At 46.0% G+C, this 24,897-nt stretch overlaps 1 protein-coding gene across 1 annotated transcript in view; it reads right to left on the reverse strand.

The window, feature by feature from the left end:
- Window positions 1-12,938, reverse strand: part of setd2 (SET domain containing 2, histone lysine methyltransferase) — a 232,785-nt gene extending 219,847 nt beyond the window's left edge. Inside the window, exon 1 of the mRNA XM_070887830.1 lies at window positions 12,261-12,938. Within this exon, the coding sequence (XP_070743931.1) occupies window positions 12,261-12,295 (35 nt within the window). The 5' untranslated portion in view covers window positions 12,296-12,938. The remainder of the gene's footprint in view (window positions 1-12,260) is intronic.
- Window positions 12,939-24,897: the final 11,959 nt, after the last annotated feature.

Below are 24,897 nucleotides of genomic sequence, written 5' to 3' on the forward strand. Positions count from 1 at the left end.
GAAATCAGAGAAACTTACAGCACAGAAGGAGGCCATTCAGCCAGTCACGCCTGAGCTGGGTCTTTGAAAGAGCAACCATGCTTAGTCCATAACCCTGCAAGTTCGTAATCCTCTACCTGTCCAACTCCCTTTTAAAATGATTTATGGAACCAGCTTCCACCAGCTTTTCAGGTACAGCGTTCCAGATCCTGAGAATTCTGAGTGAAAAAAATTCTCCTCATCTCCCCTCTATCTTTTGCCAATGATTTTGAATCTATAGCCTCTAGTTATTGATCCACTCGCCAGAGGGAATAATTTTTCCCTATCTAATTTATCAAAACCTCTCAGCATCTTGAAAAGCTCGATTGGGTCACTTTTTAACCTTTTCTGTTCCAAGGACAACAGTCCTAACTTGTCTAACCTCCAAAGCCTTTACATCCTTCCTGAAGTGTGCTGCCCCGAATTGTCCACAATATTCCAGCCCAGGCCTAACCATTGATTTAGAAAGTTTGAACATGACATTTTGCTTTTATATTCTATTCATTTATTTAAAAACCCAAGTAACCCATGTGTTTCTTTGACGATCTTATCAACTTGCCCCGTGACCTTGAAGGATTTGTGTATATGGTCACCAAGGCCTCTCTGCTCATCTACACTTTTCAAAATCCTGCCATTTATAGTATACTGCTATTCATTTTTAGTCCTCCCAAAGTGCATCACGTCACACTTCTCCGGATTGAACTCCATCTGCCAGTCTTCTGCTCATTTCACCATCCTGTCCATGTCATCCTGAAGCCTATAACTATCCTCATCATGATCGACTACTTTGCTAAGTTTTGGACATCTGCAAACTTTACAGTGCTGCTCCCTACACCCGAGTCTAGGTCGTTTATAAAATTTGCACCTATTTTCTATGTTTCTATAGCAGGAATGGGGTACTGAAGTTGCATGTTCAGCCATGAACTCATTGAATGGCGGTGCAGGCTAGAAGGGCTGAATGGCCTACTCCTGCACCTATTTTCTAGTAATGGACCTAAAACTAACCCTTGGGGAACACCACTGCAAACCACCTCCCAGTCTGAAAAACATCCATCCACCACCACTCTTTGCTTCCTGTTACCGAGCCAATGTTGTATCCATACCACCACTTTCCCGTTAAATCCATAAACTTCCATCTTCTTAATAAGCCTCGTGTGTGGCACTTTGTCGAATGCCTCCCGAAAGTCCATATGTACATCTACTGCATCACCCTGATCAACCTTCTTGGTTACCTCATCAAGAATTCAATCGTTAGCCAGACATGATTTATCTTTAACAAGGTACATAATCCTGGCTAACCCTTCAGTGAAATACTGAGGCAGTGCTGCACTGTCAGAGGTGCAGTCTTTTGGATGCGACATTAAACCGAGGCCCAGTTTGCCTATTCAGTTGACATTGAAAATCCCATGGCAATATTCAAAGCACATTTCACGACCTCGGGATGTCCCAAAGCAGGAGAGCTCTGGGGTTTTAAAACAGGTCCCATGTTAGCCAGTGTTGATGGTTCCCTCTCCTCAGATAATGCTCATCTTTTTAAAACTATACGCTTGACCCCTTTGTCTGTACAAACTACTGCCGCCATCTTCAACCTCCCTAAAGACCTTCAACGTGTCATCACCTGCCAAATCCATGCCCATCTCTCCCGCAACTCCAGGTTGAAACAGACAAGATACTGAGGGGGCTCGACAAGGTAGATGCAGAGAGGATGTTTTCACTCATAGGGGAATCTAGAACTCGGGGGGGGGGGGGGCGGGGGCAGTTTCAGAATAAGAGGTTGCCCATTTAGAACCGAGACGAGGAGGAATTTCTTCTCTCAGAGGGTCGTAAATCTGTGGAATTCTTTACCCCAGAGAGCTGTGAAGGCTGGGTCAATGAATATATCTAAGGCGGAGATAGACAGATTTTTAAGCGAGATGGGAGTGAAGGGTAAGGGGGAGCGGGCAGGGAAGTGGAGCAGAGCCCAAGATCAGATCAGCCATGATCTTATTAAAAGGCAGAGCAGGCTGGAGAGCCAAATGGCCTACTCCTGCTCCTATTTCTTATGTTCTAATGTTCTTGCAGCCTTTGGCATGGTCGACCACACCATCCTGCTTTAACGTCTGTCTTCCGTTAACCAGCTCAATGGGACTGACCTTGCTTGGCCCCATCTATCCAGTCGTAGCCAGGCAATGGCTTCTCTTCAGACCCCCGCATCACTACAACTGGTGTCCTCAAAAGGAGTTATCCTTGGCCCCATATTTTCCTCTTTCACATGCTGCCTGTTGGTGTTATCCGGGTTCCATATGTACACTGATGACAGGCCGACAGCCAGTCTTAGATTAGCCACAATTTCCTCCAGTTAAAATTAGAAAGACCAAAGCCATTGTCTTCAGCCCTGCCAAAAAATCTGTACCATTGCCACCGATTCCATCCTCCGTCCCGACCACTGTCTCGGGCTGAACCAGACTGTTCACAACCTCGGCGTCCTATTCAAACCCGAGCTGAGCATCGGATCCCATATCCTCGCCATCACAAAGACCACCTACTCCCATCTCCGCCCCTGCCTCAGCCCATCAGCCGCTGAAACTCACATCCACGCCTGGGTCATCTCCAGATTCGACTATTCCAATGCTCTCCTGGCCGGCCTGGTGTGAGGAAATACAAATATGAAGAAATACTTGAAAAGCTGATAACAAGACAAATCGGAATCAGATTGGAGCAAGCCTTTGGCTCATTCCCACCCGAGTCAGAAGGTGCAGGGTTCAAACCCCACTTCAGACAGTCCGGCTCTGAATTCTGGGTTGACATTTAGCGGCCCCCTCATTGTATGGGTTGTGGGAGCCCATAATCTGCTCCCACCGGAGATGACCATTGGCTGGTAGAAAGATGCCTACGGCCACAAAAAGGAACGCTCACGTCACGGCCTTCAGACTGTTACTCAGCCCTCGAATCATTCCACTACTTCACGCTGTTCTCAGGGAAGAGTGCGAAGGTACGGAAATAAGAACTATTCAATATTCATTTTAAGAATTCCCTAGGATTTTTCTCTCTGGTTGTGCGGAATTTAATTTCCAATTCCTAGAGACTCCAGGACAATCCGGGAGGGTTGGCTGGGGACATGGTGAGCAAAGCAGGTTAAGAAAATCATTCACTAGCATCCCACCAGTCAAACCCTGTCCCACACAACTTCCGCTCCACATCGCCAGGCTCCCCACCGAGCTGAACCCGAGGAAGCTGTAATTATAGAGGGGAGCGATGGAGAATTTGAGAGTTTGGGGCAAGTGGGCACTTAACACTTAGCAAAAAAAAATTGGGAGGCTGAGAAAGGGGGAGAAAAACATTAGGACTCGATTGTTTCAAAAATCCCCCCTCGGTGTATATACACATTGTACTGATGCATTTTCCTCACAAAGACATTGGAATTTAAAAGAACACACAGCAATTCCATAAATATATTGAATGAAAAGGAGAAGAATCAGTTTATGAAAATTCCTTCTCCCTCCCTACCGTTCAAAAGTAGATTGTTCCAGCTGGCATTCTGTTGCCGTAGTTACCGTGTATATGACCGTTGTGTGTACTCTCAGCCCTTGTGAGCGACACCGATTATGACTCATCTTAAAATCATTCAGAGCTCTAAAAGGCACCAATGTGTAGAATGTGAACCACTGTCCTTTTTAAAAACATTCTTCTTCATTCTCTGTCTCTGTTCACATCTCTACACTGACGGTCAGTCCAGCAATGAGGGATTGGTGTATTCTCCAAGTTGCCATCTTTCAGCGACTTCAAATTGGATGTATCGGCTCCAGGTGATGCAGATAGACTCATAGGGGTATGGTCGCATAGTGGCTGTGTGACTGGACTAGTAATCCAGAGAACCTACCATGGGCAATTTGAGAAAAGATAGCATCAGTGAAAGCTGTTGGATTGTCTGGTTCACTAATGTCCTTTAGGGAAGGAAACTTGCCATCCTTGCCTAATCTGGCCTATATGTGACTCCAGTCCCACACCAATGTAATCGACTCTTGACTGCCCTCTGAAATGGCCTAACAAGCCACTCAAATCGATACAAAGAACAGCAGCATTGTGAGAGCAGCTTCACCACATGGACTGCAGCAGTTTAAGGTGGGGGCCACCATCACTTTCTCAGGATGCCCACAGCCCAAGAACAAATTATTTTAAAACATTGAAAATCCCCTGGTATTGTTCAAAGAAAGGGAGGGAGCTCTTCCGTGTCCTGGACAACATCCCTCCCTCGACCAACACCATCCAAAACAAATTCATTGGTTGCTGTTTGTGGGATCTTACTGTGTGAAAAGTGCTCGCCTACAAAACAGTGACCACTTTAATATAATTCATCTCATGTGCGACGCTAACTCAGAGACTTTATAAGGCACGATAGAAATACAAAGCTTTATTTCCTGTCTACTCCCCAAAATAAAAGGCAAAGCCGTGCTGCCTTTAGGGTACAATGCAGTGGTTCTGGTACTGGACTGGGAACATAGAGCCCAGAGGCCACATGCTCAAATCCCACCTTGGCAAGTTGTGAAATTGAATTCAATAAATAAGTAATTTGTGGGCTGGCACCAGAAAAAAATCAACATAAAGCTGCTGCACTGTTGCAAAGCCACTTCAACAACAACTTGTATTTATATAGCACCTTTAATATAGTAAAACGTACCAAGGCACTTCACAGGAGTATTATGAGACAAAATATTTGACCGAACAACATGAGAAATATGAGCAGGTGAGCAAAAGCTTAGTCAGAGGTAGGTTTTAAAGAAAGACTTAGATTTATATAGCGTCTTTCACAACCACCAGATGTCTCAAAAGCGTTTTACAGCCAATGAAGTACTTTTGCAGTGTAGTCACTGTGGTAATGTAGGAAACCCAGCAGCCAATTTCCACACAAGCAAACTCCCACAAACAGCAATGTGATAATGACCAGATAATGCGTTTTTTTTTGTTATGTTGATTGAAGGATAAATATTGGCCAGGACACCGGAGATAACTCCCCCTCTCTTCTTTGAAATAGTGCCATGGGATCTTTTACGTCCACTTGAGAGAGCAGTCGAGGCCTCAGTTTAACGTCTCATCCAAAAGACGTTTAAGAAGCGTCTTAAAGGAGGAGAGGTAGCGAGGCGGAAAGGTTTAGGCGGAAGTTCCAGAGCTTGGGGCCGAGGCAACAGAAGGCACGGCCACCAATGGTTGAGCAATTATAATCAGGGATGCTCAAGAGGGCAGAATTTGGGGAGCGCAGATATCTCGGAGAGTTGTGAGGCTGAAGGAGATTACAGAGACAGGGAGGGACAAGACCACGGAGGGATCTGTAAACAAGGATGAGAATTTTGAAATCTAGGCGTTGCTTAACCGGGAGCCAATGTAGGTCAGCGAGCACAGGGGTGATGGGTGAACAGGATGGGTGCGGGTTAGGACATGGGCAGTCAAGTTTCAGAGGGCAGTTAAGAGTCAAACACATTGTTGTCGGATTGGATTCACTTAGGCCAGACTGGGTAAAGACAGCAGGTTTCCTTCCTTAAATGGACAATAGTGAATCAGTTGGGTTTTTACAACAAACTGACAGCTGCATGGTTACTTTTACTGATACCAGCTTTACAATTTCTCAAACTGCCCATGGTGGGTTCTCTGGATTATTAGTCCAGTAACGTAACCACTGCACTTCCATACCTTAGTGTAAGTTGATCAAAGAAAATTTAAACCTCAAGGTCTCCTTGAAGGCCCGTTTGACAAAGACAGCACCTGTCACAGTATATTTATGTCGCTTCTGTCAATTCTAAGGCACCTTATCAGTGAAATCATGGATACCAGTGGGAAGAGAGGAGGTTAGATAAGGTGGGTTTAAGGCTTTTAAAGGTGGCGAGAGAGGTGAGAAGAGATTCCAGTGCACAGAATGAGCTGACTGGAGGCTCTGTTAACTGTGTGATGTGGAGGGAGAAGAAAAAGTAGCCCAGAGGTTTTGTATAGGGGAGGATGATGACAACTAGCAGTTATGTAGGTCCTTCAACATCCCAAGGTGCTTCAAGAAAATGGAATGTAAGTCGTGTCGATAAAAATAATGGAAATACAACACAGAAATAGGCCGTTCGGTCCAACCAGTATTTCTATATATTACATTTACGTTTGGGTTTTAAGAGTCAAGAGCTTGCAGTAGGAACACCATTTTGGGTTGGACGCAGTGGAAAATGGCCACCTTCCTTTCGGAGCCCATTGCTGATGAAGGATCCCAAGAGTATCGAGGGCTGACTCGCTGTATAATCTCCTCTCTAATGAGGACAAGACCCACCGAGACATGGGACGAGACCTGGAAAGTGCAATTGAGTGGACAACAAGCCTCAACTGAACGGCCCCACATGGCAGTTCGTCCCCAGTGGCACTCTGTGTCCATGCTCACATGGCAAGAAGGGCTCCTTGTCAGAGAGCAGCCAGTACCCATGGAACTGTACATAGGAACAAGTGGAGGCCATGAAGCCCCTCAAACTATTCAATCAGATCTGATCTGGCTGATCTGAACCTCAACTCAATGCTCTATATTCTTGATACCCTTACCCAACAAAAATCTAGCAATCGCAATGATCGCAATCTTGAAAATGTCAAATGTATCAGCATCCAGTCTTTTGGGGGAAAGAGAATTCCAGATTGCCACTACCCTTTGTGTGAAAACGTGTTTACTGATTTCACTTCTGAATAAGCCTAGCTCTAATTTTAAGATAATGAACTGTGCCTTCAGGGAGAGGGGAGAAAGGACCATGATTCAGTAAACACACAGCCTTATATAGGATCCTGATATCCTGCTGACATGTCTTTGCCCAGCTGGATGTCAACTTGGATGCCTCCAGATATGAATGGCCTAGAAAAGCAATTGGTGCAATTTCCTCTGGAGGCAACTGGTGCCGTTCTGGCAATAGGCATTGACCTTTGAAATAGACGATCCCCGGGTGGGGCGGGCGATGGAAAAGTACAGCACTTTCCTTCACAAGTACCTTGCTTTCGTGTTCCATGGCTTTGTTACCTCTAGACTTGACGATTCGATCGCACTCTTGACCGGCCCGCCCACCATTTACACTCCCTAAACTTAAGTTCATCCAAAACTCGGCTGCCCGAGTCCTAACTCGCTTCAAGTCCCATTCACCCATTGCTGACCTACATTGGCTTCCAGTTAGGCAACGCCTCAATTTTTAAATTCTCACCCTTGATTTCAAATCCCTCCATGGCCTCGCCCCTCCCGATCTCTGTAATCTCCTTCAGCCCTACAATTTCCACCCCCCCCCGCCCCCCGATATCTGAGCTCCTCTAATTCTGACCTCAAGCATGACTAATTTTAATCGCTCAACCATTGATGGCCATGCCTTCAGGTGCCTAGGCCCTAAGTTCTGGAATTACCTCCCTAAACTTCTTTCCTCCTTTAAGACAAAACTTAACTCTTTGACCAAGCTTTTGGTCTCCTTACGTGGCTCGGTGTCAAATTTTGTTTTATAACACTCAGGTGAAGCGCCGCGAGACGTTTTAATACGTTAAAGGCGCTATATAAATACAAGTTGTTGTTGTTGGGTCAGCAGGGGCCGCAGAACGAAAAGTTGGAGAGATTATCCATTCGGGTGGTTGATGCTTCATTCCCCTTCTCCGTCTTTTTCTATTCTAGATAAATATTAGGAGGGTCACCCCATATACTCTTGAGATCCTCCATCAACAATGGGAATGGAATAGACGTTGGTCATTATACACTGTTAGGTGAATAATGGTGGGGGGAGGCTTTGGAGTGGAACATTAAGTTTAGTTAGCTTTATTAGCCCTGGGCTGTAGGTGGGGGTGAGGAGAAGGAAACAAACCAGGGTTCTCATTCTTGGTCACGATCAAGTGACTCCTTGATCAAAAGTACACATGTGTGGATGTCAGATGAGAACAGGATTGGGTGCATTCACGATGGCTTCTGCAGTAGAATTGCCTAGCAATACTGTCTGCTTCTTATTGTGAGAGCCCTCCACTGGGCACCCCCAGCACCTCCGGACTGGAAGCTGGTACACAAAGGGAGACAAGGACGATGAATTGGAAAATGTGCAGGAGCAGCCAGTACAGGAAACCCCTCCATGCAGAGTGGAATGGCACGGAAGGAATTTCCCAGAGACGGCTCAAGGTGGGAGGCGCCGGCTCCCGAGGGATGTTTCAGGGCCTGGTGCCAACGAGAAATGTTCGCTGAGCGAGGGTCAGCCCAGACGGTATCAATCTACATGCTTGAGCCTCCGAGTGAAGTCAGGGCCGAGTGCCTCGTTCAGCATCTCGATGGTTCTGCCCACAAGCTGGATGTTGGCCCAGGACAGGCGCTGTGCCAAGCAACCCTGTCTAAGCTCGCAAATTAAGAATGGGCACATTGGAGAGGTACGGGAGCACTGTTGTCACCAAACCACAAGAAAGGATGTCTTCAGGAGGAGGGAGAATTAACATATTGAATCCAAGGGCTAAGTAGGTATTAATTGGAGCTGCTAACTACACAAAAACAAAGCCATAACTGAAGGGTAAGGATGTAATTTCCCCAAAAGATAGAACAGGAACCCAATCTGACAGTCAGGTAAGCAAATAACCAGTTCAAACCAAGCTTCTTGTGCTGAATTGGGACAGTCCAAGCTCATCTGATCTTGTATCCTTACAGTCAAAGGAGAATCATCCCATCCTCATGGACTGGGGTTGAACCCTGGAGTCAGGCACCACCCCAATCACTCAATCCCCTCTCCCGTGCCGATTTTAATAAACAAATAAAGGTGGCCCAGTATCATCAACCAAAAGAAAGCACCACAAGTGCCTACTTTTGAGGAGGCACCACTAAAATAGACATAAAATTTAATTAACCAAAGAAACTTATAATTCTAAATTATAAAATTGTTTGTGCCAATTAGTCACATTATATCCTGCAAGCCCACTAGTTGGGGATGGTTTCATTTCTCACAGAGATTCTCGATCACCTCAAATTGATCCTATGTAAAGGATCCCATGCACTATTTCAAAGAGCGGGGCAGTTCTCCTGGTGCCCTGGTCAATAGTTATCCCTCAACCACCACCACAAAAAACAGTTTAATTAATCAATTATACCATTGCTGTTTGTGGAACGTTGCTTTGCTGTGCACAAATTGGCTGCCACGTTTCCTACTTTACAACAGTAAATAGACTTCAAAAGTACTTTATTGGCTGTGAAGTGCTTCGGGACATTCTGAGGTGGTGAAAGGCGATATGCAAATGCAAGTCTTGCTTTCTCAAAATCCATCGTTTCACCAAGTCTTCAATCACACATCTTAAGCTCTCCCTCTCTGTCCCTCTTGTAATGTGCCTTCTGACAATTTATATGTTTAAGGTGCTATATAAATGCAAGTTGTTGTGGTATTTCATGCTGTCTTAACATGCAAGATAAAACCCAATTTTGCATGTCTGCAGTCTACAATAACATTTCTGGGTGAAAGTGAATGTAGCTGGATATTCCACCGACAACACTGCATAATATAACATAGAAAGACATCGGTCAAGAAACCAATGGCAACCATACAAAGACCAACGCCAAATATTAACCTCAAAATGCCTAATTCTTTGCAATTTCCTAATTGCAGTATCAAAAAAATCTTGTTTAAAATGTAGCTTCATCGACTATGCTTTCACCCCAAGGGAATTCGACTTCCCCACATTCCTTAGATGATCCACAGTGTGGTTTAGGACTGAGCAATACAGACCAGAAGGACCCAAACTCATGTGCCCAATGGCTGAGTAGGCTGATTGCGGCCAAAAGGCGACTGACTTGAGTGTCCATGGGCAGAAGAAAAGCGGGGGGGAGCGGCGGGGGAATAAATCAGCCAGGGCTCCTGCACCATTTTTTTTTTTAAATGATGTGGGCATTGCTGGCAAGTATTGCCTAACCGTAGATGTTGGTGGTGGGCCTTCTTCCTGAGCCGCTGAAGTCTGTGTTTGTTGCAGTTTGAAGCAACTGACTGGCTGCAGAGCAAAGTTAAGAGTTGGTGTGGGTCTGGAGTCACATAGGTCAGGCCAGGTAAAGACAATAGGTTTCCTTCCCTAAAAGACATCAGCGAAGCAGCTGGGATTTTACAACAATCCGACAGCTCCTTGGTTACTTTTACTGATACCAGCTTTGTATTGTATTTCCAATTCAAATTCTCAAAATGCCATGGTGAGATTTGAACTCATGTTCTCTAAAGTATTAGAACATAAGAACATAAGAAATAGGAGCAAGAGTAGGCCCCTCGAGCCTGCTCCGCCATTCAATAAGATCATGGCTGATATCGATCTCAACTCCACTCTCCCACCCGATCTCCAAACCTCTTGATTCCTCTAGACTCCAAAAATCTATCTATGAATATAGTCCGGGCTTCTGGGTTACTAACGTGGTAATATAAACACGACACTACCGTCCCCACTAATAATCAAGATCAAGCTACTCCTGATGGAAGCTGCATGCTTGGGGACACCAGGTAAGGACAAGATGAGCAGCAGACTCGGCTGGGATACCCTGCATGGTCAAATACCCTGAGACAATCACCATCTAGGCTCATACACTAAGGCAGCAATTGGTGTATCGAGGGAGCTCTGCAGTCAGTGGTGCCAATATTTGGCTGAGATGTTAAACCGAGGCCCTGTCTGCCCGCTCAAGGTGCAAGTTAAAGATCCCCAGGTACTATTCAAAGACCAGCGGAGCTCTCCCTCACCAACATGACCAAAAACAGATTATTTGGTTATTAATCTCATTGTTGTTTGTATGACCTTGCTGTGCGCAAATTGGCTGCCACATTACCCGACGATACAACAGTGACTACACTTCAAAAGTACTTTTGGGACATCCTGTGGTGGTAAAAGGTGCTATATAAACCCAAGTTTGTTTCCTCAGGAGAAAACTCAGGGTTGGGGGAGGTCTGTGTTGATTAATTTTTCTTCTTCCATAACTGACGTGCAACTCAAGTGACAGAGGAAAAAAAAACACACATGAAAGCTAAATATAGGAAAGCAAAACAAACATATGGAATCACTAGAAATCCACGTTGGGATAGACAGCATCTGAAGGAGTAAATTAAAAATGCAAGTCCATGTTTCTGGTGCCTCTCCATTCGTATCTGATGAAGGGTCCTCACCCACAACATGAAGCCACCTTTACCTTCTAAGACTGACCTGCTGCGTATTTCCAGAATATTCTGGGGGATCCTCATTTCAAACATGCAGCATGTCAAAATCCAGCTTAGAAAATAATGTGTATTGAGGACTTCCTACTCCTGAGTACTGGTTTTTAATTACAGAAAGTGCTCCCTCCTCATTTGAATATTTTTTTGTTTCATTTTTAAGAAAGTAAAATTCTTCCTGTTACACACGTGTAGATTTAGAGGTCACCGCAGTCTGGCTGACTTGCAATCGAAAGGGTTTTTCTTCAAAAAAAATACTTTGCACGTGGTTTACTATAAAATTTATCATGAATTTTCTTCCTCATGGCTCTAACAGTTTGTGATAACAGCTTGAAATTACTCAAGATGGCATCCAACTGTCTTCTAGGGTAAATGATGGCCACTGTGTATTTGGGTTTTGCTGGCTAAATTGTCCAGTCTGATGTTTATTGCCCTTTATTCTGCCCCCATTGTGTCCAGTTCAGTGAGATGGGGCCAGATGCTGAGTGTTTTATACCAAACATCAGCACTTTGCCAAGTAAAAGAGCCACCCTGTTTATCTCCTTCCCCAACCAACCCCTCTGTGTGTTCATCCCCCACCCAACATTCTCCCTCCCTCTGTACCACTGGCCAGTTAAAATCTAACCGAGGCTGCTCTCACGGCCCTCCTCCTCCTCCCCCTCTTGGGTGTCGCAAGCTTCATCGCCCGCCCATTACAAGTACGCGAGCGCCGTGGATCTCAGGCCTTGTGTCTCCCTTCCCCAAAGCTATCCTGTGTGTTTTCATCCTCCCCCTTTCAAAGTTTACCCGCCATTTATTTTACCTTCGAGCCATACAAGATTGGGAAATGACTGGAGCCAAAGTAGGGAGGGGGATTATAACATGAGGGAGAGTGACCATCACAGGGGCCTGGGCTCCAGCCCTTCAAGACCTTGCCCTGGGGCACTGCTTCCCAAAACAGTCCAAACTCCTTTTTTTTGTACCCTCTGCCACCCCCCCAAAATCACATTTCATTTCCTAAATGTAAGTTTCACTGGAAACCCACCGTGTCGCAATTAAATAAATCAATTAAGTGATAATAAGGGAGATATTTTGATCACTTACTCGGTCGGGTGCTCTGGGTCATAAGCGTCCCCCATCTTCACCGAGCGGCGCTATTTTACTCAAAACATTCAGCATTAAAAAGAAAAAATAATAATAAAACAACGAGAAAAAAAATCTCCCAACGATTCTCCGAGCCGGCGTGTAAATTTCCTCCTTTGTAAATTTCTTTTCCACCTTCGATTGGAACGTTGAGACTTTTCCTCCCGGAGCGAGTGGCAACTCGACGTTCCGAAATTAGAATCCCGGCGCCCGCGACGTTCCAAAATCGAACCTTTTTGTATCAATTCTCTCTTCCGATCCGATACAAATGTTGCCCTTCAGCTTCATTCCATGCTCGCTGCTCGGCCGCCGGCCGCCGTGTGGAACCCCTTCTTTCTAAAACATCCTTCCTATATATTTCTATATTACTATACCGTGTGTGCATATATATAAATATATATAACACCGGGCACACGATCGTTTTTTAATCCTTGTTTTGCCTCTGCAAAAAAAATTGCAACGTGAAAAAAAAATCTTTCATCAGAAAGGAACGGAATTTTTTACATTTAAAGCCATTTTAATTTGCATTTTCTTTCTTTCTGGTTTCGCTCTTGTTTTAAGCACACATTATATATATATGTGTGTATGTGTGTTTGTATTTTTTTTAGCCTCGAGAAAGAACACTGGGACGATGTACGTCGCTCCGTAACAAACGGAAATGAACCGAGAAGAATTTTTTTAAGTGACTGGGACTTTCCTGTGAAATTGACAGATGCCCCGGCCAATTGAAAGTGCCTGGCTGGCTTGTGAAACTGACACAACAAGAGACATTTTATTATTGTTCATTCATGGGGGAGTTACTGCTGAAAATCGGCAGGTTTATGTCTGTTTCTCCGCAGTTCGTCGTGTGTTTGTTTTTGAAATAATTCTCGCTCTGATTTTTTTCTAAAAGTAAAGGTATTAATAAAAAAAATATCTGCAGCAGACATGACTCAAAAACAAACACATGGCAATAACTTGAGGAACAAAAGGAATCTTGGTTCGTTAATTCGGCTTTTAAATAATTTTTTCAAAACTCCTTTCCTGCAATTTAAAAAAAAATGAATCGGGTTGGACATGAACTTTGTCCATTCGGAGCGATGCCGATTGGGATATTGAGAGGCAATTTTATGAATCGTTCCTGAACCGCCAGGCACTCAGTTTTTTTTCTCTGATACAATACCCAGGCAACAGTCTGTGACCAATTGAATTAATGTATAACACAGTAAGATAGCACGTGTATTGCTGGTGTGTTCAGAGGTTTTGGAGATAGCAGAAAGTTAAAGCGATTTCCTGACCTTTGACACAGTTGAATCCTGGAGTTTTACAGCACAGAAGGACGCCACTCGACCCATCATGCCTGTGCCAGCTCTTTGAAAAAGCTATCCAATTAGTTCCACTCTCCTACTCTCTTCCCATAGTCCTGCAACATTTTCCTTTTCAAATATATATCAAATTCCCTTTTGAAAATTGCTATTAAATCTGCTTTACACCACCCTTTCGGGCAGTGCATTCCAGATTATAACAACTTGCTGTGTAAAACAAATTCTCCTCATCTCCCCATTGGTTGTTTGCCAATGATCTTAAATCGGTGTCCTCGAGTTACTGACCCTCCTGCCTTAGTACCTTGGTTTCTTAGTACCCTTCACCTATCTGGGGGAGCGACACTTGGCTTAATGGTCCCGCTTCTAAGTTAGAAGATGCAGGATTCCAAGTCACACATCACCTTGACGTGGAAGTATATATCGTGGTCCCTTCATCGTCACTGGGTCAAAATCCTGGAACTCCCTCCCTAACAGCACTGTGGGAGTACCTTCACCACACGGACTGCAGCGGTTAAACATAGAAACATAGAAACATAAGTGCAGGAGTAGGCCATTCGGCCCTTCGAGCCTGCACCGCCATTCAATAAAATCATGACTGATCACCCACCCCAGCACCCCACCCCCACTCCACACCCCCCGACCCCCCCAGCCGCAACTCTCTCCCGAACACATCAGGGAGCTCATCACCACCTTCTCAAGTGCAAGAAGGGGAGGGTAATAAATGTCAGCCTGGCCAGCGACACCCACATCTCAGGAACAAATTTTAAAAACTAACCCCAGACAGACCCAGCGACTTGAGCTCCAGCTTTGAATAGAGGGTGACATTCAGTGGATACTCATGGTGGCTGTCGCTGGCCTCCTCTCATCGTACGGGTTGCATTTACTACCCATCCTTGGCAACCCTGAGAACATAAGAACATAAGAATTAGGAACAGGAGTAGGCCATCTAGCCCCTCGAGCCTGCTCCGCCATTCAATAAGATCATGGCTGATCTGGTCGTGGACTCAGCTCCACTTACCCGCCCTCTCTCCATAACCCTTAATTCCCTTATTGCTTCAAAATCTATCTATCTTTGACTTGAAAACATTCAATGAGCCAGCCTCAACTGCTTCCTTGGGCAGAGAATTCCACAGATTCACAACCCTCTGGGAGAAGAAATTCTTTCTCAACTCGGTTTTAAATTGGCTCCTCCATATTTTGAGGCTGTGCCCCCTAGTTCTAGTCTCCCCCACCAATGGAAACAACCTCTCTGCCTCTATCTTGTCTATCCCTTTCATGATTTTAAATGTTTCTATAAGATCACCCCTCATCCTTCTGAACTCCAAGGAGTAAAGACCCAGTCTACTCAATCTACTCATCATAAGGTAACCCCCTCATTTCTCGAATCAGCCTAGTGAATCGTCTCTGTACCCCTTCCAAAGCTAGTATATCCTTCCTTAAGTAAGGTGACCAAAACTGCACGCAGTACTCCAGGTGCGGCCTTACCAATACCTTATACAGTTGCAGCAACACCTCCCTGCTTTTGTACTCCATCCCTTTCGCAATGAAGGCCAACATTCCATTTGCCTTCCTGATTACCTGCTGCACCTGCAAACTAACCTTTTGGGATTCAGAACATTTCAGGTTCGAGTCCTGCCACGGTCGACTTAGCTCGCTGTGTGAAATTTTCCAAAAAGAGTTTCATGCACAAGGACCCCCAGGTCCCTCTGCACCACAGCATGTTGTAATTTCTCCCCATTCAAATAATATTCCCTTTTACTGTTTTTTTTCCCAAGGTGGATGACCTCACACTTTCCGACATTGTATTCCATCTGCCAAACCTTAGCCCATTCGCTTAACCTATCCAAATCTCCTTGCAGCCTCTCTGAGTCCTCTACACAACCTGCTTTCCCACTAATCTTTGTGTCATCTGCAAATTTTGTTGCACTACACTCTGTCCCCTCCTCTAGGTCATCTATGTATATTGTAAACAGTTGTGGTCCCAGCACTGATCCCTGTGGCACACCACTAACCACTGATTTCCAACCAGAAAAGGACCCATTTATCCCGACTCTCTGCTTTCTGTTCGCCGTCCAATTCTCTATCCATGCTAATACATTTCCTCTGACTCCACGTACCTTTATCTTCTGCAGTAACCTTTTGTGTGGCACCTTATCGAATGCCTTTTGGAAATATAAGTACACCACATCCATCGATACACCCCTATCCACCATACTTGTTATATCCTCAAAGAATTCCAGTAAGTTAGTTAAACATGATTTCCCTTTCATGAATCCATGCTGCGTCTGCTTGATTGCACTATTCCTATCCAGATGTCCCGCTATTTCTTCCTTAATGATAGTTTCAAGCATTTTCCCCACTACAGATGTTAAACTAACTGGCCTATAGTTACCTGCCTTTTGCCTGCCCCCTTTTTTAAACAGAGGCGTTACATTAGCTGCTCTCCAATCCGCTGGTACCTCCCCAGAGTCCAGAGAATTTTGGTAGATTATAACAAATGCATCTGCTATAACTTCCGCCATCTCTTTTAATACCCTGGGATGCATTTCATCAGGACCAGGGGACTTGTCTACCTTCAGTCCCATTAGTCTGTCCAGCACTACCTCCCTAGTGATAGCGATCATCTCAAGGTCCTCCCTTCCCACATTCCTATGACCAGCAATTTTTGGCATGGTTTTTGTGTCTTCCACTGTGAAGACGGAAGCAAAATAATTGTTTAAGGTCTCAGCCATTTCCACATTTCCCATTATTAAATTCCCCTTTTCATCTTCTAAGGGACCAACATTTACTTTAGTCACTCTTTTCCGTTTTATATATCTGTAAAAGCTTTTACTATCTGTTTTTATGTTTTGTGCAAGTTTACCTTCGTAATCTATCTTCCCTTTCTTTATTGCTTTTTTAGTCATTCTTTGCTGTTGCTTAAAATCTTCCCAATCCTCTAGTTTCCCACTAACCTTGGCCACCTTATACGCATTGGTCTTTGATTTGATACTTTCCTTTATTTCCTTGGTTATCCACGGCTGGTTATCTCTTCTCTTGCCGCCCTTCTTTTTCACTGGAATATATTTTTGTTGCGCATTATGAAAGAGCTCCTTAAAAGTCCTCCACTGTTCCTCAATTGTGCCACCGTTTAGTCCTTGTTTCCAGTCTACTTTAGCCAACTCTGCCCTCATCCCACTGTAGTCCCCTTTGTTTAAGCATAGTAAGCTCGTTTCTGACAAAACTTCCTCATCTTCAATCTGTATTACAAATTCAACCATATTGTGATCACTCATTCCGAGAGGATCTTTTACGAGGAGATCGTTTATTTTTCCTGTCTCGTTAACAGGACCAGATCCAAAATGGCTTGCTCCCTTGTAGGTTCTGTTACATACTGTTCTAAGAAACAATCCCCTATGCATTCTATGAATTCCTCCTCCAGGCTACCCCCTGCGATTTGATTTGACCAATCGATATGTAGGTTAAAAGCCCCCATAACTACTGCCGTTCCTTTTTCACATGCCTCCATTATTCCCTTGATTATTGCCCGCCCCACCATGAAGTTATTATTTGGGGGCCTATAAACTACACCGACCAGTGACTTTTTCCCCTTACTATCTCTAATCTCCACCCACAATGATTCAACATTTTGTTCATTGGAGCCAATATCATCCCTCACAACTGCCCTGATATCATCCCTTATTAACAGAGCTACCCCACCTCCCTTCCCTTCCTGCCTATCTTTCCAAATCGTCAGATACCCCTGTGCATTTAATTCCCAGTCCTGGCCACCTTGCAACCATGTCTCTGTAATGGCCACCAAATCATACCCATTTGTAATGATTTGTGCCGTCAACTCATTTACTTTATTTCTAATGCTGCATGCATTTCGGTAGAGTGTTTTCATCCTAGTTTTTAAACCATGATTTTTAGTTTTTACCCCTCCTGCAGCCCTTTTATATTCAGTGGCCCTTTTTGTTTCTTGCCTTTGGTTTCTCTGCCCTCCACTTTTACTCATCTCTTTTCTGTCTTTTGTTTTTGTCTCCTTTTTGTTTCCCTCTGTCTCCCTGTATTGGTTCCACCTCCTGAGAAGGAGGTGGTGAACTGCTAGGCCACTTCAGAGGGCATTAAGAGTCAACCACATAGTGTGGGATTGGAGCCACATTTAGGCCCAGACCAGGGAGGGGTAGCAGATTCCCTTCCCTGAAGGGCATTACTCAACACACGTGGGTTTTCATGGTGCTTTCCCCGCCCCCTGCTCCCTTGGTTCAGAAGTAGCACTCTGACCTCTGAGTCAGAAGGTCATGGGTTCAAGCCCCACTCCAGAGACTTAAGCAGGCTGACACTTCAGTGCAGTACTGAGAGAGTGCTGCATTTTTGGATGTGCCATCTTTCAGATGAGATGTTGAACCAATTATATCCCATCATATTCAAAGAAGAGCAGGGATGGGTGGGTTTGAGTCTGTCATCCATTTAAGTCAGTCAATGGAGAGTAAAATCAGTCTGGTTGTAAAATGGGCATCTGTCTTGAACTTACTTGTCCTTTTGCCACTGGGCGGATTAGGTTAAAATCGAGGCTTTTGTGTCATAAGAACATAAGAATTAGGAACAGGAGTAGGCCATCTAGCCCATCGAGCCTGCACCGCCATTCAACAAGATCATGGCTGATCTGGCCGTGGACTCAGCTCCACTTACCCGCCCGCTCCCCGTAACCCTTAATTCCCTTATTGGTTAAAAATCTATCTATCTGTGATTTGAATACATTCAATGAGCCAGCCTCAACTGCTTCCTTGGGCAGAGAATTCCACAGATTCACAACCCTCTGGGAGAAGAAATTCCTTCTCAACTCGGTTTTAAATTGGCTCCCCCGTATTTTGAGGCTGTGCCCCCGAGTTCTAGTCTCCCGACCAGTGGAAATAACCTCTCTGCCTCTATCTTGTCTATCCCTTTCATTATTTTAAATGTTCCTATAAGATCACCCCTCATCCTTCTGAACTCCAACGAGTAAAGACCCAGTCTACTCAATCTATCATCATAAGGTAACCCTCTCATCTCCGGAATCAGCCTCGTGAATCGTCTCTGTACCCCCTCCAAAGCTAGTATATCCTTTCTTAAGTAAGGTGACCAAAACTGCACGCAGTACTCCAGGTGCGGCCTCACCAATACCCTGTACAGTTGCAGCAGGACCTCCCTGCTTTTGTACTCCATCCCTCTCGCAATGAAGGCCAACATTCCATTCGCCTTCCTGATTACCTGCTGCATCTGCAAACTAATTTTTTTGGACTTATGCACAAGGACCCCCAGGTCCCTCTGCACCGCAGCATGTTGTAATTTCTCCCCATTCAAATAATATTCCCTTTTACTGTTTCTCTCCTCCCCTATTCCATACTATTTCCTACATACACTGTTCATTGGGATTTTTCCTAAAAGGTGTAGGAAATGACCAATATCTTCTTCTTTTCCTTTAGGAATGTTCACCATTTGGCTACAGGTCAGGCAGTGTGGCAATCAAGTGGGACAGGAATGGTGAAAACTGGTTACCAATGCAAAGGGCTCAAATTGCATCGTGGACAGGTGAATGATCTCACCTGGAAAGTGACTGTTGCTGAACAGGCTATGGATGCTGGAACAATTACAGCTTGCAAGAATGAGATCAATAGTGGGCAAGGGTATCGAGTGATCAAAGATATGGAGAAAAGATGGGTAAATGGAGTTGAGTTGTAGAACAGCTTTGATCTAATTGGCTAATCAAATTGTGGCACAAGCTCAAGAGGCTGAATGGCCAACTCTTGTTCCTATGGTCCGATGTTGCATTGACTTTTCATTCTAATCAGACTGGCCATTGGCACAACCAAGGCCTTGCCATTTGCTATTCTGATGTCAATGAGTAAAGGGACCACCTGGTGCAGCACTAAGCCGCATAGATCAAAAGGTTTCAGGTTCGAACTTCGATCTGAGCTGAGTTAGCTGATCTCACCAGAGCTATACAATTGACTCTGACTCTGTGTGTCTGCCTGTCTTCTCCCCACCTACTATTTTCTATGTATGCCTTGTATTTGGCCCGAGGGGGGAGGGAAATTAGCCAGGGGTCCCACTCAGAATGGTTATCCATTGGCCTTTGCTGTTTATTGGCTGGGTGAAGAGGATCGGGCACAACTATAGCGAGGGGATTTGAGTACAGGGGCAGGGAGATGTTGCTACAGTTGTACAGGGCCTTGGTGAGGTCACACCTGGAGTATTGTGTACAGTTTTGGTCTCCTAACCTGAGGAAGGACATTCTTGCTATTGAGGGAATGCAGCGAAGGTTCACCAGACTGATTCCCGGGATGGCGGGACTGACCTATCAAGAAAGACTGGATCAACTGGGCTTGTATTCACTGGAGTTCAGAAGAATGAGAGGGGACCTCATAGAAACGTTTAAAATTCTGATGGGTTTAGACAGGTTAGATGCAGGAAGAATGTTCCCAATGTTGGGGAAATCCAGAACCAGTAGATCACAGTCTAAGGATAAGGGGTAAGCCATTTAGGACCGAGATGAGGAGAAACTTGTTCACCCAGAGAGTGGTGAAACTGTGGAATTCTCTACCACAGGAAGTTGTTGAGGCCAATTCACTAAATATATTCAAAAAGGAGTTACTACTAGGGGGATCAAGGGGTATGGCGAGAAAGCAGGAATGGGGTACTGAAGTTGCATGTTCAGCCATGAACTCATTGAATGGCGGTGCAGGCTAAAAGGGCCGAATGGCCTACTCCTGCACCTATTTTCTATGTTTCTATATTTCTAACTATGATGCTCAGCATAACCAAATAGCCTGTCGGCAATCATTATCAAGCCTCACCCATGAAGAATGGGAAATGTCACGTGGTATCATACCCAGCTATGATCTGCGACTTCTAGAGAGAAGAGGATAAAAATTGGGGAAAGAAGCAGCCAGAGGAACCTGCCTATTGGATGTAGAGAGTCAATTGTGCAACAAGCAGCCAACCACTTGGACGGAATGTAGGAAGTTCCTTGTTTGCTCCATTGGGAACAAATCCAACCTGAAACTAGACCAGGAGTCCTTGGGGAAACAAAGTCTGGCACTGAGCAGACATTCTAATCGTTAGGGGGTTTATTTTGCTCGACTGACTGTTATTAATTCTCTGTTCAATCCTTCAAAAGGAAGGATATACAATGTGGACTGATCCTCAGTGTTGTGTTCCTAGCACAGATGAGACTGCACACAGGGAGATAAAAGTAACAGTGACCTCAGTCTTTATTAAGACACTTCAGCGTGAGGAACAGGCCTTAGGGGCTGGCTTATATACAGTGCTCCCAAGGGATGCTGGGATCCCTTGGGACTTCAGGGGATGCGCTCCCTGGTGGCGGAACATGGGAGTGCATGCTTTACAGATACACAACATCACTCCCCCCCAAAGTCAAAGTGAAAACTATTTACAAGGTGAGGTGGTCGGGAGCCTTTCTTTCCCGAGTGGACCGCCTCGGTACAAATGTTTGTTCTGGTGTGTTGGCTGTGCCCTCGCTGGGCTGGCGTGTTGTTGGTCCTTTGGGTGTGTGTTGTGGGCTCGAAAAAGGTGGTGTCTGCTGTGGGTTGTTCAGGGCAGCCTCGTTTTGTCCAGGTGCTTTCTGCAAATTTGTCCATTGTCTAGTTTGACTACAAACACCCTACTCCCTTCTTTAGCTATCACCGGGCCTGCGATCCACTTGGGACCATGTCCATAGTTTGGCACATACACAGGGTCATTCAGACCAATTTCCAGTGACACAGTGGCGCGACCATTGTTTACATTTTGTTGCTGCCGCCTGCTCTCTACCTGATCATGCAGGTTAGGGTGAACCAGCGAGAGTCTGGTTTTAAGTGTCCTTTTCATGAGTAGCTCAGCCGGGGGCACCCCTGTGAGCAAGTGGGGTCTCGTGCGGTAGCTGAGCAGTACTTGGGACACGTGGGTTTGGAGTGAGCCTTCTGTGACTCGTTTAAGGCTCTGTTTGATTGTTTGTACTGCCGCTCTTGTCACTGACCAGTATGTCAGGCAGGCCGTGAGTGGCAAACATGGCCCTCAGGCTTTCAATGGTGGCAGTGGCGGTGCTTCCCGACATTATTTCACATTCAATCCATTTTGAAAAAGCATCCACCACCACCAGGAACATTTTACCGAGAAACGGGCCCACATAGTCGACATGGATCCTCGACCGTAGTCTGGAGGGCCATGACCACAAACTTAGTGGTGCCTCTCTGGGCGCGTTGCTCAACTGAGCACACACGCTGCTTTGCCGTACACAGGACTCTAAGTCAGAGTCGATACCGGGTCACCACATGTGGGATCTGGCTATCGCTTTCATCATTACTATACCCAGGTGTGTGCTGTGGAGATCTGAGATGAACGTCTCCCTGCCCTTTTTGGGTACCCCACAACAGGCAGTCTGCCTGAATGGACAGCTCATCCTTTCGCCGCTGGAACGACTTGATTAGCTCTTGTATTTTAACGGGGCTGCTGGCACAGCTCCCATGCAGTACACAGATTTTACTCGGGACAGCAGAGGATCTTGGCTGGTCCAAGTCCTAATCTGGCGGACCGTGACAGGTGATTTATCATTTTCAAATACCTCCATGACCATCAACAAGTCTGCGGGCTGCGCCCCAATCAACAAGTTTGCAGGCTGCACCATTTCCACCCCCGTGGTGGGCAATGGTAGCCGACGGAGAGCATCCGCACAGTTCTCGGTGCCTGGCCTGTGGCAGATGGTATAGTTTTACGCTGATAGCGCAAGTGCCCACCTTTGTATGCGGGCTGAGGCATTACTTTTTATCCCCTTGTTTTCAGCGAACAGGGATATGAGGGGCTTGTGATCGGTTTCCAGCTCAAATTTGAGGCCAAACAGGTACTGATGCATTTTCTTTACCCCGAACACACACGCTAATGCCTCTTTCTCAATCATGCTGTCGGCCCTCTCGGCCTTAGACAAGCTCCTGGAGGCATAGGCGACAGGTTGCAACTTCCCCGCACCGTTAGCTTATTGTAATACACACCCGACTCCGTACGACGACACTTCACATGCTAGCACAAGTCTTTTACACGGGTTATACAATACAAGCAGCTTGTTGGAGCATAAAATGTTTCTGGCTTTCTCAAAAGCAATTACTTGTTTTTTTCCCCATACCCAGTTCTCACCTTTACGCAATAACACATGTAGGGGCTCTAAGAGGGTGCTTAACCCCGGTAGGAAGTTACCAAAATAGTTGAGGAGTCCAGGAACGACCACAGCTCCGTGACGTTCTGTGGCCTGGGCGCGTTCCTGATAGCCTCTGTCTTGGCGTCTGTGGGCCAAATGCCGTCTGTTGCGATCTTTCTCCCCAAAAACTCCACTTCTGTTGCCATGAAGACGCATTTCGACCTCTTCAGCCACAGCCCTACGCGATCCAGTCGCTGAAGGACCTCCTCCAGGTTTTGTAGGTGCTTGACGGTGTTCCGACCCGAGACTAATATGTCGTCCTGAAAAACCACCGTGCGCGGTACTGACTTGAGTGGGCTCTCCATGTTTCTCTGGAAGATCGCTGCAGCCGACTGAATTCCAAACGGGTATCTGTTGTAAATGAACAGTTCCTTGTGCATGTTGATGCAGGTGAGGCCCTTCGAAGACTCCTCCAGCTCCTGGATCATGTAGGCCGAAGTCAGGTTGAGCTGGGTGAACGTCTTGCCTCCTGCCAGCGTCGCAAATAGGTCGTCTGCCTTAGGTAGCGGGGATTGGTCCTGTGGCGAGAAACGATTAATAGTTACTTTATAATCGCCGCAAATCCTGACCGTGCCATCACTTTTGAGTACTGGAACAATCGGGCTGGCCCACTCGCTGAATTCCACTGGGGAGATGATGCCCTCGCGTTGCAGTCTGTCCAGCTCGATTTCCACTCTCTCCCTCATCATGTGAGGTACCGCTCGCGCCTTGTGGTGAATGGGTCGTGCCTCTGGGACCAAGTGGATCCGCACCTTCACCCCTGAAAAGTTTCCAATGCCTGGCTCAAGAAGAGAAGGAAATATGTTAAGAACCTGGGTACATGAGGCCTCATCGACATGTGATAGCGCTTGGATGTCATCCCAGTTCCAGCGGATTTTGCCCAGCCAGCTCCTTCCAAGCAGTGTGGGGCCATCACCCGGGACAATCCAGAGTGGCAGTTCATGCACCGTGCCCTCGTAGTTGACCTTGACCATGGCGCTCTGTTGCTGGCAGAGCTCTCGCCCTCTCCATCTCCCTCATCCGAGATGTCACCAAGATCATCGAGGGTGTCAACTGTCTCCTCCTGACTGTGGCTGCCAGTCGCGTTAAGAATCTCTGTGTCGCTCATGATGACACTTGGGGTATCATCTGGAATCATAAAAGGGAGAAGGGGTGCCATGAGGGTGAGGAGCCGCATTGCACCATGCAGCAAGCAGCTTGCACACAAGCATAAGCAATAGCCAGGTAGGCCATTGCACTGTGAGGGAGAGATGGCATTGCACAAAGACCTTCACTTCCCATGCTGCCCCCAGCAACATTAGAGCAACCACAGGGAGACCAACGTGCGCACCCACTCGCTGCTGCACCCTCTCCTCAAGATCTGTGAGTTGCACAATTTGGGATTCGCCCCCACCAGTGGCTTGTTGGTCGGCACGGTTGTGCGCCACCTTGACCTGCAATGCAACAAAGGGTTGGTCAGTGGCAGTTTCAAGAGGCCTTGGCAATGACTGCAAGTGTGGGTCGATTACATGCAGCTGTGAATCTCAGATGCACGGTGATACGTCCTTACTACACAGTATAAATGCACACAAGGCCTATGCTTGAGAGAAGGTCAGTCTGTGACCTGTCTTTATTTCACAGCACTCAAGTGCAGGAAGTGGGTGGAGCTTGCCCTTTTATATCTGAAGGGCTAGGTTAGGAGTGTCTCCCACAAGTTCACCACCTAGTGGTCACAGTGTGCAACTTAGGTCAGATTATACATGGGTTACAATGCTGGTTGAATACATGACATCACCACCCCCCAAAGTCTTATTGGGATCACAGGTTGAGTCTCTCTGGTGGTTTACGCTCCCTTGTCGAGCGCCTGAGTTGGGGCTCCAGTTGTTGAGCGCTGGCCTGAGTGTCTGCTGTTTGCGGTGCCTCAGGCCTGTCCCAACTGCCCACAGTGACTGGGCTCTCCTCCCTTTGGTTCCTGTGTTCGGTCACCTGTGGTGGAGTGAACTCTACATCATGTTCTTCCTCTGCTTCTTCTATGGGGTTGCTGAACCTCCTTTTTGTTTGATCCACATGTTTGCGGCAGATTTGTCCATTGGTAAGTTTAACT

The sequence above is a fragment of the Pristiophorus japonicus genome, chromosome 1 (assembly GCF_044704955.1).
Source record: "Pristiophorus japonicus isolate sPriJap1 chromosome 1, sPriJap1.hap1, whole genome shotgun sequence".
Taxonomy (NCBI): Eukaryota; Metazoa; Chordata; class Chondrichthyes; family Pristiophoridae; genus Pristiophorus; species Pristiophorus japonicus.